Source organism: Carex rostrata, chromosome 22, assembly GCF_964058835.1.
Source record: "Carex rostrata chromosome 22, lpCarRost1.2, whole genome shotgun sequence".
In the NCBI taxonomy this organism is placed as follows: Eukaryota; Viridiplantae; Streptophyta; class Magnoliopsida; order Poales; family Cyperaceae; genus Carex; species Carex rostrata.
Window position 1 is genome coordinate 3,847,444 of NC_135939.1, and position 16,113 is coordinate 3,863,556.

Genomic DNA, 16,113 nt, shown 5'->3' on the forward strand with positions numbered 1-16,113 from the left:
CAGCCAAGCCATTTTGGGATCCCAGCAGATGAGCATTAGAAGAGAACCATGTCATTTATACTATGGAGGAAGAGAAGTAAGATAATTTTTACAAAATATCACAAGTCAGTCATACTACTCTCGGAGATCATATCTAAAGTTTGAAGTATTCCTAATTACATTGCTAGCCTGGATTTATCTGAAACCATATTTTGAAATTTTTTGACCAGTGTTGTGAAAAATGTCTGTTTAGGCTGATTAGTCGTTGGTGGTGACCAAACCGTCATGAATTTCTGATTATAGCCGATTATTTCTGATTAAACGCTTGGCGGTACCCTGTCAATCCGACGACCGCATACTGTTATTTATAACACTGTTTTGGACCACATATTTGTTCGAAATTTGTTGGACTACACTACACTATTTTTTTAATAAAAACAAATTTCTTTCTCGATGATCTAAATTTTTAATTTCTAAAAAAAAAATCCCCGGAATTTGATTTTTCGCACGGTACAAGCTATCTTGAGTTTTGGGCTTTATTCTATTCTGGCACACGGCATAGGTAATTGGGGCATGAGGGAGGGCTAAGCATCAATTCAACCGACTACACTATTTAATTACTATAACCTTTGGCAAATTTGATGCCTAAAAGAAAAACGAAAAAAGAATTGACGAATCTTGGCTTGTGCTTTCTCCGTCAAAGTAGCCTTCAAGTGAAAACCACACTTTTTGATCGCTTATTCAAACCTTCGGCGAATTTCATGCTTAAGGAAAACGATAAAAGAAATGACGAATCTAGGTTTGTTCTTTCTCCCATCAAAGCAACCTTGAAGCGAAATCCAAGTGGCGAATGCCGAATGGTTCCGTAACGTTCACGGGATTTTGTTCCAAATAGATTTGTTGTGGTACCCAAGACTGTGACTTTTCGTACGGCATGTTCTGCTTTTTTTTTTGGGCACAAATTTCAAATGTATATTAGCTGGAATTCCAAGGTGGCGTATTTACCTCCCAAGAAATGTCATATTTAACCCTTTTTTTTTTTTTTGAAATGATTGGTAGTAGCTACCAATGGTAACTTTTAAAAGGATCTTAAAATATAAATTGTTTAGTTCGTATTAAATTTACAATTGAATTGCATTAAGATGATGTTCAAAATTGTAGTACTATAGTTTGGCTAGTATGATATTATTGTCATTTCAACCTATATAACACTAACTCCAAAACCTATCGAATCGACTTCAAACGGTGAATTCAAACCGTTCAAATCCATCTATTTCATTAGTTGCATGTTTACCTGCAAAATTTATTTAGTACCAAGTCAAGCGATCAAATGTGTGAGTTTTTAAGTTAATTTTAATGCATTCGTTTTTCAACAATTTTGACCGCTTGATTTGATACTAAAATAACTAGAAAATATAAAAAAATTGCATTTAAACGCATCACTCATAAAGTAAATCGGTTTGAACAGTTTGGATTAGTCGTTTAAAATCTATCCAATTAATTTTATAGTTGATGTCATATGACACCGATGTCATACTAGCTGGACTCTATATAATTTATCAAGTTTACAGCGACAAATAAACACTCGGGCCGTCGAGTTTTTTGGCGACCCAGGTATTTTTAAATTTTTTGAAAAATCGTAGATATTTGTATTAATTTTTATTTAATATTGAATATTAATAAAAATCTCGGGCAACAATGTCAACAATCAAACAAAAAAAGGTAATTAATGTGTTACAGGAAAGAGATTTGTACTTGTTAGAGAGAATGACTTGTGACTTGTTCTATCTTTAAACATATGTTATTTGTTCTATCTTTAAACATATGTTATGTTGTAAATCAATTTTGAAATTTACATAGCTAAATTTATCTTCTATTTTTATCTTGTGTTTTGTTATTATTCACCTTGTTCATCCTATCACATTGTGCATTATATAAAGCTAATTATTTTTCGAATTTCATCCTGAAAACATAGGTGTGTGTTGGCCAAAGATTAATTTTTTTGAATTAAGGTAATTTATATTTCTATGGTGTTATACATGCTAATTCATAATCAAGAATATGTTTTTGATTTAGTGGCAAATACACATAGTTTTTATGTGAAAGATAATGGGTTCGAAACCCACAAAATAATAAATCCTTTGTATTAAAACACAGGGGCTTGAAATGTATTGAATGACTTGACCTCAAATTTATATTTGAGAAAAAAAATGCTAATTCATAATCAAGATATTGTATGAAACGAAATCAATTAAATTGTATATTTTAAAGCCATAAACGAAATAACTTTTAACATTGATGTATATTGTGGTATTGCTAGTTATTATGTATTTAGCATAAATAAATAAAATTAATTAATTGCATGAGCTATTGGGATGACCACTCTTATCCATCCTTTTCCTTGGAGGTTTTCTCCAACATTATCCTGAGAATAATTAATCGAATTTTAAGTTGATAAGAAACAAAAATGATTAAAAAACAAACCAACGCTATATTTCGTGCTAGAGAAGGTAATGTATCAATCCATGAAATTTATTTTCTTATGAAGGATATGTTGCTATCATTTCTCTTTCACATACTTCATTCATCTCTATTTCATCCCAAATTTTTTTTAAATACCAAAATAAAAAATAAGCTAAAACACCTCCGTTTTGGAGGAATTTCACCTTTACCTAGACCATAGATTGGCTCTGCGGCCTCATTCTGGGGGGACCGCAGACTCAATCTGTGGCCCCACTTTGCATGTTACAACAACCCAAAACCCCCCGCGCCTCCGAGCCTCAAATTGGCTTCGCAGATTGGCTCTGCGGCCTTCGTAAAAGTGAAATTACATCAAAACGGAGGTGTTTGTATATTTTTTATTTTTTTATTATGGTATATAAAAAAAATTCAGCTATTTCACCTGTTCAAACAACTCTACTTCTTAAGCATTGGTCGTTGATCTGATGGTGGATGTAACGACTCAATTTATACAAAAGTAACAACTCAATGGTGATGTATAATTTCTTCTAAAGCAGGTGTTAAAGATAATCACCCCTCTTTATAAAATATATAGAGGACTACCCAAACATTCTTCTAATTAACTAGGTAAACCTATAAGCGTAGCTCTCACCCGCCGACACCGTTGCTTGGATTTTTTTGATAAACCATAATTAAGAAAATGTTTTTTACTGATCCAGCATGATTACTTTTTTTTTTTCAAAAACCAGAAGGACCGGAGCGCTCCTCCGGTCTTAAAATTTTCCTTTACTCAAGACCGGAGGACTCCTCCGGTCTCCCAAAATTTTAATCTGTTTTATCCATTACAATTGCATGTGTCACAGAAGATCCGAAAAATTATAAACAAATCAAGACCGGATGGCCGGTCCGGTCTCTCCAAAAATACATAACCAAGACCGGAGGGCCGGTCCGGTCTTAATCCGTTATGTGTAAAAGATTCCTTTCACTTTATGGTTTGAGATTTATTCTCAGCCGGCCTATTCGGGATTTTGCAGGGGGCCCAATATTATTTGTGCTTTGAGATTGGTGCGAAGTTAAAGGAATGGTCCAGATTGGTCCGGCTACAAATTTTTTCTATTAAGCAGTCCCAGCTTTTGAGCAGATTAAAAGTTCGATTTAGAGAAAACGGCTACATGGATTTTGATATACTTTATACCAAATTAAAGGTATGGAAGTCTAGTTTCCAGAAAACATAACTTCTCTATACAAAAATATTACAGATAAGTACAGTTTTAATGATTAATGGGCAAAGGTCAGAACAGCTACAAATTTTTTCTATTAAGCAGTCCCAGATGTTGAGCAGATTAAAAGTTCGATTTAGAGAAAACGGCTACATGGATTTTGATATAATTTATACCAAATTAAAGGTATGGAAGTCTAGTTTCCAGAAAACATAACTTCTCTATACAAAAATATTACAGATAAGTACAGTTTTAATGATTAATGAGCAAAGGTCAGAACAGCTACAAATTTTTTCAGTGTTTACCACGTCTGAATATTCTACTCCAACGGTTACCAGATGGACGGCTACCGGATGCCTCTGCTTGGCTACCAGATGGACGGCTACCGGATACCTCTGCTTGGCTACCAGATGGACGGCTACCGGATGCCTCTGCTTGGCTACCAGATGGACGGCTACCGGATACCTCTGCTTGGCTACCAGATGGACGGCTACCGGATGCCTCTGCTTGGCTACCAGATGGACGGCTACCGGATGCCTCTGCTTGGCTACCAGATGGACGGCTACCGGATACGCTTCTTCGTGAACCATGTGTAGCAGTTGCCTCGGCATACATAGCGGATGCCTCTGGTCGTGGACCAGATACGCTTTTTCGTCTTCCACCAGTTGCTCCTAAGAAATAATAACACAAAAATGTTTACATGTATCAAATAATTAAAATATTCACTTATTCACTATGTAATTTCCAACCTGAAGTTCTTGTTCTATTTGATCCCTCTGGACGATGTACTGCACTGCGAGGCCTAATTCGAGCTTCCATATCATCCATAGAATTTGGAATTCTCTTGTGCTTTCTCCTACCCTTATTAATTTTGTTTGGGTCCGGCCTGATTGTGGGTGCTCCAGCTTCAAATGGCCAATTGTGGGCGTTACCAAAGCCGGAAAAATTACCTCTCCATGTGTTGACATAATTTTCAACGCTATAATAGTGGCTTACATAATTCGTCGAATTTAGACGTAACTTGCAACACACCGCTAGGACATGGTCGCAAGGAATGCCAGTAAATTGCGGTTTTTGACACTGACAAACAGGCATCCCCCTCTCTCCAAATGAAAATCTAACTTCATACTTCATGTCTCCCTTCACTCCCTACAATAACCAAATTAAAATAATTAAATGTTACCATTTATAAATTTAAACTGATAATTTAAGTAAACAGCTGAGATACCGTTCTGACAACTCCATCATGAACTACGACCTCAAAAACGTTGGGTCCCATTGGTATCACTACATGCTTTAATCCTTTTGAAGTCCGATATTGTAAAACTGATAATATGTTATTTGAAAATCTCATTCCTCTTTGAACCCACTGTTGAGCGACGTTACCTCTTTTCACATACCAATCCACCATTTTGTAAAATGTGCGCTCAACTATTGCTGTTACAGGTAGTTGGCGAGCCACTCGAAATACGTTGTTCAAGGATTCTGATCCGTTTGTAGTCATTATACCCCACCTATTCAGGCCTCCGTCATGACATTGTGCCCATTTATGGAGTTGCATAGGCTCTTCTTCGATATTTTGCAACCGTTTACCACACCACATGACATACTGATGAGTAGTAATACTCCTACCTTTTATCAAATCCATACCCTCATTAAACCTCCAAGGTTTCATCTTACAAACAAATTTCTTGAATATTTTTTTTATCATTTGGTCCTTACACAGCTTGTAAACATTTGACGCAATATGTTGAGAACATAATCGATGAACTGCTTCACCCCTTTCCTCACACCACCCTAAATCTGTTCTATCAAATACTGAACGAATGGCAGCATGCTGGTCTGATATAACGCATATCCGACCAGGACCGACAACATTTTCACGTACAAATTGCATAAACCAGCCCCAATTAGATGAACTCTCCTCATCCGCAATCCCGAAAGCAATTGGCAATAATTGTTGTTCTGCATCATAAGCGCATGCCATGAATAATTTCCCTTTATACCTGCCGGATAGGTGTCCAGCATCTACACTTATAACTGGTCGGAGATATGGCCAGGATTCAATGCATGGACCGAAAGCCCATGCCACACGGGTGAAAATACGGATGCCAATTTTTGTAGATGGTTCGTGCTCAATTATGTATTTTGTGCCTGGGGTGGACATCTGCATTGCACCGAGCAGAGAAGGTAGCAGTTCGTAGGCTTTTTCCCAAGAACCAAATAAATCAGCAATAGCCAACTCCCTCCCTCTCCAAATCTTGTTGTATGAAGGCTGAACCATTTTGTATTTATTTCTAACTGCAAATCGACATGCTTTAATTGACATCTCCAAGTCCTCCTTTAGACCAGGTTTGATTACATCTGCAATCATCCTGGCAGTCAGCTGACGACTGTCAACTTTACAAGCAATACTGTAACAATTGTGCTCGTATGGGTTTGTTGCAATTGTCCAATTTCCTGTCTCAGTAGTTTTTGCGTATAACCTCCATGGACACCCCTCTGCTTTACATATAACAATATAGCCAGTACGATTGGTATGGGTTTGTTGTAATTCTAAGTTATGATCTAAGGCAAATCCACCCAACTCGGATTTAAGATCGGCTTTGGATTCAAACATCTGTCCCACTGAAAATTGACCGTCAATTCTAGGTGGATAATAAAAAAATGCTTCATCCGCGTACGGCATCGGTACATCGTCATTAAATGCCAGAATAGGATGCTGCAATCCTCGATTAATAAAGGGAATAGACATTTCCCACTCCTTCATTACATCTTGTATTCTAATTTGATCCTCTATTTCAGCCATGTCATCTTCCCCGACAACTCGGTCACCAAGGTCAGAGTTTGTGTCTGAGCTAGAGTTTGTGTCTGAGCTAGTATCATTATTCAACTCGTGAAAATGATTTACCATATCATCCATTATCGGTATTTCGGGGGGGTCATCAAAATATATGGGTGAATCAGGTACCGTTGTGTGTCTGCTACTTCCAGGTACACTACCCGGATATGGGTCATAATTGGTCTGACTAACAACTGGTACTGACTCAACCACTAATTCAAGAAGTTTAAAATTCAGTACCGGAGTGGCATGTCCAAGCACCATGTGCCATATGTCTTCGCGGTCTATGTTAAATAACTGGTATTGTTCTGCTGAGCCAGGTGGTGCCGTGTTCAAACGAGCCCTGATTGTCAGATCGAACTGGCTAGGGAGCAAACGAATGCCAACATATATGTGTTTTCTTAGCTCATCAAAACTTGTTAAGTTAGTAACAGGAAATGTGCAAGTCGGTGCGTCTGAAATTTCGCGTCTATGATAAACATTTATTATTACTCCAGACATTATCTGAAAAAAAAATTAACAATCAATCATCGATATCATTTTTAATTTTAAGACTACTACATACATACTGTAAAACAGACTTCTCGACACTATAATACTTTAAAACCTAAACATATAAAAAAAATACTAAAATTTTTTATTTCGCAATTTTACAGAATGATCAAATCCATACTTTAACACTACTACATACAAATTATAAACAAAACTCATCGACATTGTAAAACCTAACATATCAAATCCATACCATCCAAAGCGATTAAATTTAGTCATTTTAGTAACTAATTTTTAATTTTACAACCTTATAACTACTGTAATTGAAAAAAAAACTTACTACAATATTTAGATGAAAGCTACCAACACAGAAGAGGCCAATCTGTAACAACACAATAATTCAGTGGAGCTTGATTATCAGCTTAAAATGACGGAGAAGAACAAATTTATAAGATTAAGTTTTCTGAATTTATGTTAGACTGATGGGAGAGAAGATGATTTATAGCAAAAAGAAAAGACAATAAAACGTGACTGCACAGTTGCTGCACAGTTGCCGCACCGACGCACCCAAAAAATAAAAATTGGTGAGAAATTGTTAAGACCGGAGGAGCCCTCCGGTCTTGAGAAAAGGCAAAATTTGAGACCGGAGGAGCGCTCTGGTCCTTCTTGTTTTTGGTTCTGATTTTTGATGAGAAAAAAAAGGTGAAAAAAAAGAAAAAAAAATGAGTTGCTGCACGATCCGCCGCACCACTATCAATCGAAAAGGTGAAAAATATGAAAAATTGTTAAGACCGGAGGGCTCCTCCGGTCTTGAGAAAAGGCAAAATTTGAGACCGGAGGAGCGCTCCGGTCCTTCTGGTTTTTGAAAAAAAAAAAGCAATCATGCTGGATCAGTAAAAAATATTTTCTTAATTATGGTTTATCAAAAAAATCCCCGTTGCTTTCCTTTTCGTAGAAAGTGTTTAAAATATGGGGGGATTTCACGTATACCCCTCAAAAACTTCAAAATTACGTACGTTCCCCTCGAAACTTCAAAAATTCACCCATTTTAAATTTAAAAAATACTCATCTTACCCTTAATTAAAAGCATAAAACGCTCCATTTAACTCAAATTTGAATATGAATGTTCCTACTGTCCGATCCACGTGCATCGCATTAAGATATGTGCACGTTGCTTCAATATCAGTGCGTGTTCGCCTTAAGATTCGTGCTAATATAGCGTGCACAGATCTTAAAGCAATTCCGATCCGTGCACATTGCATTAAGGTATGTGCACATTACTTAAATATTTGTGTATGTTCGTTTCAAGATTTGTGCTGAACTGCTGATCTAGCATGCACAGATCTTAAAGCAAATCAAACGGTAGATGAATCCTTCAGAATCAAACTTGAGTCAGATGGACGTTTTATACTTTTAATAAAAGAGTAAAATGGGCATTTTATAAATTTAGAATGTGTTTTATTATAAAAGACAATAAAATTAATAAATTTGTGAGTTTTTGAAAAATACGTATTTCTAATGTTTAGAGGGGGGAATATGCAATTTTGAAGTTTTTGAGGGGTATACGTGAAATTCCCCTTTAAAATATTTATTTTTTGTACAAAGTAATTAAATTTAAAATAATAACGGTCTTCAAATTTTAGGTTGGACCAATTCATGACCTAATTGCGTGTTATTTGGAGAAAAGTTTATCATGTAACTCTATTTAAAATTTTTAAGTGATAACAAATATTTTCTTTGTGACATTTTCTTCTGGTTATAAAAGAGGAGATAATATAACTAGTAACTAATTGCGGTCATTTTTTTTAATATCCAAAATAAAAAACAAATTTACCAAACTAATCAATCTTTTGATTTTTTTTTATTTCTACCCAGACCGCCTGGCATACTGGCGGTCCAGATCTGTAGTGAATCGCCAGGTGGTGGGGCGGTCCACTAGGAGACTTGACCGCCCAGAGCCCGGGCGGTCCACTATGCATCAATTAAATCTGAACTGCACATCTTAATGGGTAACTTAATCTGGGCTGTCGGTTAAAGGATTTTCATTCAATTGACTTCTCTGAAAATAAAATTCTCCAGGCTCAACAGAGGGGCTGCCGGCCCCCTGCCATCCCCCGCATACTCCTAGAATTAGGCCCACATACTCCTAGAATCAGGCCCGCATACTCCTGAAATGTAGTACTTTCATTAACCTGGAAAGCCAAATGCAGCATTTTTCGTGTAATACACGCCATCTGCACCCTTAATTAGCTTCCCACCAGTATGTAGTGCAACTAACATTTTTCCTTCACAACCTAGATTTAAAAAGTAATTAAATATGGATTACATGATTGATTGATTCTAACTAGCAATTAAATCTAATTATGACAGTTATTAGATATGATATGAGAAAATGATACAATCATGCCTAATATAATTACCAAAATAATTACCTCAATCCCAAATTCAATCGCATTTAATATAAACCATAATTCCGAATTCAATTGAATCGAATCTAAAACAATAATAAAAAATATTACACCTAGTGTTATGTATGTGGGCCTGATTCTAAGAGTATACGGGGGGTGGCAGGGGGGCGGCAGCCCTTCTGTTGAGCCCGGAGAATTTTATTTTCAGAGAAGTCAATTGAATGAAAATCCTTTAACCGACGACCCAGATTAAGTTACCCATTAAGATGTGCGGTTCAGATTTAATTGATGCATAGTGGACCGCCCGGGCTGTGGGCGGTCAGGTCTCCTAGTGGACCGCCCCACCACCTGGCGGTTCACTACAGATCTAGACCGCCAGTATGCCAGGCGGTCTGGGTAGAAATAAAAAAAAAAATCAAAATATTGGTTAGTTTGGTAAATTTTTTTTTTTTTTGGGTATTAAAAAAAATGACCGAACTGATTGTCGCTTGCAGGAAGCAAATTAATTATGTCCATTTGCCATAATTTTATAAAAATTTCTCCCGAGTCAACTGAGATCTATCTTCAAGGAACGTGAACGCACAAGTGTTCTCTTTATTTTATTGATTGTTACCATCTTATCAATAATTATCATTATATTATTATTGAGTGGGGCTATTATGCCTATATTGGTCCATGTTATTAATTCATATCTCATTTTTAAAGTCTCAGGCTCTCAGCAATCAATCCTACTGTTCGATGCGATTTTTGTATAATAAAATAAAATAAAATATGAAAACCAGATTTTAAATTTTTATTTAATTTTGTTTTGCTATTTTTTTAAAGATTCTGAACCATTTGAAGATCACTATTTTCTACCTATAAAAAAAATTATTTTTAAATATATTTTCATATGAAACTCATATTGAGTAGTTTGGCTCAATTGTTTAGACTTAAAAAAAAAAATAAAGATATGAATTTATATAATGAACCGAGTTTGATGCATAATTTAAGTGTACAGTCAACTTTTATGTACTTTTATTTAATATATTGAAAACTAAAACAATATATTCTTCAGATTACAAAACTATAATTGTAGAGCATTTTTCATTTCTTTACTAGCACACGTATCAAATTTAAAGTGATTTTAAAATCGTTTGGCCTTCAACAAATAATTAAAAAAAATTAACTGAAATTTTAATTGAGTTATGATAAATAAATAATTAAATTTTAAATTAACTCAAATTTAGTATTCGGTTTAATGTAAATAGCTAAAAAAATACTTCTATAATTTTATTTTTTAAATTAGAATAACTTCACTATTCAGATGTACACTAGAATTAATTTTATTGTTATTAGTGAATGATTCACTTATACTGTTTTTTAGTGACACTGAATTACAACTTATATTTTTGAAGCCCAAACCGTTCAACATAAGGATATATTAAAATGTGTTTGCATATCAAATTATATATTGTTTTGAATTTTTATACTATTTATTAAGATGAGTACAAAAATTAAATGGTTTGTAAACAAGAATTTTGTAAAATACTTAATAAATAGTAAGTTTTTAAAAAAAAAATGTAAAATTTACTCTGTAATTCATCATATTGAATGATTTCAATCAACCATTTAAAATTTTAAAAACTTTAAAAATATAAGATGTAATCAAATATCAGTGAAACTAGATATAAGTGGTATTATTATGTTAAGTACACGAATTGTTGTTCTTAGCGAAAGATTGTACGGTCTGCGACTCGGCGGGACCGAACAGACACCGGAATTAAAAAAAGAAAACAAAAAAGAAAAGTAACTAAATTGGCAGAGTCCATCCTATGGTCTCAGACTCTCAAAAGCTGAACCTGATTCACTGTCACATCTCTTTACATTCTTTCTATCTCCCATGTATTCACTGTTTCTTCTTACCTCGCTAATCCATTCGTAGGATCTGCCGAGTTGATGATTCAGGTTCAGTCTTCGTGAGATCTCGCGATTCGATGTTTTGGATGAGCTTGCCTCCTGCTTTGTTATAATGTGAGTTTGTTGATTTGGTTTTGGTGAAGCTTTGGTGGCCAAGAATTTAGCTGTATGATATCTGAGTAAAATCCATCATCTCGTAGCTGCCAATTGTTGTTTTCTTTTATATTTTAATATACAAGTAGATCTGGAATTTGACTATCCACATCCTTCCATAACAATTTCAATATAATGTTTAAAATGTCAGATAAGATTTAGGATCCCATTGCTTTTTTTTTTTTTTTGTATTTTTGATGAATCAAGTTATGTATTTTTGATAAACTATGCCATGTTTTTGTGCTCTTTATGCTGATTATATTTAGGAGCAAATTCTTTTTCGCTTTTGTTTTGTGCAGAGAAGATAGTTCGCTTTTTCTAAATCTAACGAGCTATTGAGATTTCATCAAGCATGAAGGGAGCTAATTGGCATAAATTAACGAAGACTAGACTGTCTTTTACAGTGATTTTCCTACTAATTGCCATACTTATTATATGCTCTTGGGAAAGAAACCCACTTATTACCTCCTTTGGTCTCTCTTCTGACCAATTCAAGAGCATTCCTAAAGGTATTCGCTTCACGATTTTAAAGTTCAGATCTTTTTGTAACTGCTCTTGAATGGGATGCTATAGTAAATTCTTTTCTTTGTTTGGGGTATTTGAATTAACTTGATGCCAATCCCCAAATAAAGCCCGAAGTCCTAGCAGAAACCACAATAAAGGGATAAGGTGTATCGAATTATCAATAACAAACATATTTGACGAACTATTAGTACTTGTCAGGTCTTTACTGGTGCATACATCAAGTGCTGGTATTAGCTGTGTTGGATTGTAATTCTGGTTGAACGCTCACTGCATCTCTTCTTTTTCTTTTCTACATATGACAGATTTTGCGAATCTGCAAGAATCTGTTCCTGGGAGTAAACTCCCGAGCAAAGTACCAGATGATACAAGTGAAGCTCCTGATATAGATTATATTGAATGGAAGGATGAGATAAAAGACGATGAATTGACAGAAAATGACCCCGAAGGTGAAACTAAGAAATCTTGTGGAATAAGTTTTTTACACCTGGGAATTTTTGTATCTTTTTTTATACCTATTGAAACTAAGAAATCTTGTATAGGCCTAATAAAAGGTGAAAATCTTTTTTTCCTAAAGATGCCTGGAATTTATTATCATTGGTCATGATCACAGCTTTCTTACCATAGGTGAGGTAGGAGGGCCATTTTAGATTTGTTTTTTTGCAAAATTAAGATTAAGGGGGTAAATGTGACATTTTTATGTTTGAAGGGCCATATGGCATATTTCTCATTCTTCCAGGCCTACACACAATATTTTGAGACTGTAGGAACAAAATATGCAAAAAAAAATTCTTGATTGTTTTATTTCTCATGCCACATTCCTGTATGATTTATTCCACTTATTTCTCATTTTGACAATGGACTCCTACAGAGTGTAACTATGCAAAAGGAAAATGGGTCCCAGATGCGAGGAGACCGTTTTATTCTGGATCAGAATGCAAGAGGTGGCTGTCTGAAATGTGGGCTTGTAAACTGATGCAGCGTCCTGATTTCTCCTTCGAGAAGTTCAGATGGCAACCCCAAAATTGTCAAATGCCTTCTTTTACTGGGCTCAGATTCCTGAAAAGGTACAACATTGTCATCGGTTGCTCCTCTTTTATTGGAATGAATTCGTTTATGCCCAATAAGGCTTGATAACATCAAAAATATTATGTGTAGCACTGCAACATACCTGACATGAAGAACACATTGTATACACTTCCCCTAATTTCATTTGAATGCCCTAACTGCTCCTCTTTTTGTCCTTATATCTTTGGGGATGGAGGGATGTAAATGGGGAGAGGGAGTACATTGGGCATTTTTCATGTTTTGAGGGCTTACTTTTTATTCTCGTCTTGTAGGGATAAAATAGGTATTTTGGCACAGGTGTTTGTGTAAAAATTCCCTCTTGTCTTGGTTACTAATTTTTTGTTTTTTTCCTTTTTTCGAGGTACTTGAGAATGTTGGTCTATATATAATCTATACAACTTTTAACATGTTTTGTAGGATGCAACACAAGACTCTTGCTTTTGTCGGAGACTCTTTAGGCAGGCAACAGTTCCAGTCCATGATGTGCATGATCACAGGTGGCAAACCCACTCCGCAAGTCCAGGATGTAGGCTGGGAATTTGGCCTAGTCAAGGCCCGTGGTGCCATCAGACCTGACGGGTGGGCCTATCGTTTTCCAAGGACCAACACCACTGTCCTCTTCTATTGGTCTGCTAGCTTGTGTGAACTCGAGCCTCTACTTAATGGGTCGGATCCTAAATCTGTGTCTTATGCTTTGCATCTTGACCGACCCGTGACCTTTTTAAAGGAGTATCTTGACAGGTTCTTATTTTCCCCCTATCAAATAAAATATTTCTGAAGTTAGTCTGATTGACCAGTGTTGCAGCTCCAATCTTGATTTTTGAGATTCAAATGGTCGATCCAAACCACTCAATTCTATATATATATTGAAAAAAGGAACACCAAATGTTAAAAAAATTTTAGGATTTTTTACTATTTTTTTATATGAAAAGTGACCGTATTCGTGAACTATCTAGAATTTTTAAAGTAAATGTTTTCCTGCCTATCCAAAAGAATAGTAAAAGAATCTTAAAAAGTGTAAATTTTGTTGACTACAAGATTTCCGCATGTAGATTGAATTAAGTGCTTAGATCAGCAGTTTAATCTCAATAATCGAGATTCAGAGCTGTAGCATCATCTGATTGGTGCTGTGCATAACACCATAGACATTTTTTCAACTGAAGTCTTTGGTAAACATGGTTATTTTACAGGCCAACTGTGTTCAAATCCTATTTTTATGGTACAGTTGTAAATATTGGTGCCATGTGCAAAAAGCCTAATTCACCTAAAATTATTTCAGATTTTAGGTGCCTGTGCTTTTGCAAATATTTTGTTTTGTTACAGGCCAACTATTTTCAACCTTGACTAATATGGAATAGTTGTGAATTCTCTGTCCAACAAACAAAGTCTACTTTGCTACTTTATTTCGGGTTGGTGTGCTAGTGCTTTGGCAAATATTTTGTACTGTTATGGGCAAACTATTTAAACATTACTTGTATGATACAGTTGTGAATTATTGCTTCAATGGTTCTTTACGGAATGCCTGATTATAACCAATGCTTTTTTTCAGGTTTCATGTGCTTGTGCTAAACACGGGTCACCACTGGAATCGAGGCAAATTTCAGGGAAATCATTGGGAGCTTCATGCTTATGGTAAACCTGTTGGTGACAGTAAACTCTCAGACCTTACAAATGCTAAGAACCTGACTCTACATAGTATTGTTTTGTGGCTCAACTCGCAAATTGTCAGAAACCCTAATTTGAAAGTTTTCTTAAGAACATTGTCTCCAAGACATTTTGTCAATGGGGATTGGAACACTGGTGGCAGTTGTGACAACACAGTGCCTTTAAGAGGGGGTAGCGAGGTGTCACTGGAGAAGTCCAGTGACCCTGTTGCAGAGCAGGCAGTTAGTGGGTCTTTTGTCAGGCTGTTGGATATAACTGCACTGTCCCAACTGAGAGATGAGTGTCATATTTCGAAATATAGCAAGTCATCAAATGGGATTCATGATTGCTTGCATTGGTGTTTACCCGGTGTACCTGACACATGGAATGAGATTCTTTTTGCACGAATTTAGGTCTAGAATAGTATGTATTTTGAGGCGAGAATTAATTTGTATTTTTAGCTTGTAGAGCTGTGAATAGTGATTTTTCATTTGCATAGAGCTAATGTATAGTTCACCATTCTTTTGCTTATAGCTTGATGCAGGGAGGTTATCTTTTGTATGACCATTGAATGTGGTAAACTACAAAAAATCAATAAAGAGCAATATAAAATTAAAATGTCCGTTTAGAGGACGACTCATGCATTTTGTATTCAAGTGTAAATGAGTTGCAATGCTTTTGTGAATGCTAAGATTCGTTTGCATTATACTGATACCATGCTTGTTGATTTTTTTTTTCTCTTTCTTTCTTTTTGGAATCCCTTTTCTTTGGGAACAAGTAACATGTCTGTTTTGATTCCTGTCAACCTGTAATTTATGATGGATAAAAGCGCACCAACTTAATCATATTTAACTTGAAAATTACCAAATGAAATATAAATTTTCAAAAGTACAAAATTGATCCATTTTTATTTACACCAAATTAGTCCTGAGGGAAGAAAAATGAGTGTCCCATTTGAGAATCACGAATAAGATTACTCATTTAATTGTTTTCCAAAAGTACAAAGAGTAGGACTAGGGTGCTCTTAAGCTCACCAAAGTGTTTGGTGAGCTTGACTCTAAAACTCATCAAATCGATTTCAAATGACGAATCCGAACCGTTAAAACCCGCCTACTTTACGTGTGATGCGTCTACATGTGAAATTTTTAAACATTTGAATTAGTTTAGTATAAAGTCAATCAGTCAAAATTAGAAGGTTAATAAATTAATTTTAGTGCATTCATTTTTTGAACGTTTTTTGACCGCTTGACTTTATACTAAATTAATTCGAATGTTTAAAAATTTCACATGCAGACGCATCACACGTAAGGTAGGCAGGTTTCAACGGTTCAGATTCATCATTTGAAATCGATTTGATGGATTTTAGAGTCAAGCTCACCAAACACTTTGGTGAGCTTAAGAGCACCCTAGTTCTACTCAAAGTACA

At 35.4% G+C, this 16,113-nt stretch overlaps 1 protein-coding gene across 2 annotated transcripts; it reads left to right on the forward strand.

The window, feature by feature from the left end:
- The first annotated feature begins 11,231 nt into the window (after window positions 1-11,231).
- LOC144574177 (protein trichome birefringence-like 14) lies at window positions 11,232-15,327 on the forward strand. 2 transcript variants are annotated; one of them, XM_078324061.1, is made up of 6 exons: window positions 11,232-11,414; window positions 11,753-11,962; window positions 12,281-12,424; window positions 12,847-13,042; window positions 13,461-13,784; window positions 14,593-15,327. In XM_078324061.1, the coding sequence occupies exons 2-6, from the start codon at window positions 11,806-11,808 to the stop codon at window positions 15,098-15,100; spliced, it is 1,329 nt and encodes a 442-aa protein (XP_078180187.1). In that variant the 5' UTR covers window positions 11,232-11,414; window positions 11,753-11,805; the 3' UTR covers window positions 15,101-15,327. The 2 variants fall into 2 exon arrangements, with proteins under 2 accessions (XP_078180187.1, XP_078180188.1); XM_078324062.1 differs by lacking the exon at window positions 11,232-11,414 and having other exon boundaries at window positions 11,677-11,962.
- The last annotated feature ends 786 nt before the right edge of the window (window positions 15,328-16,113 follow it).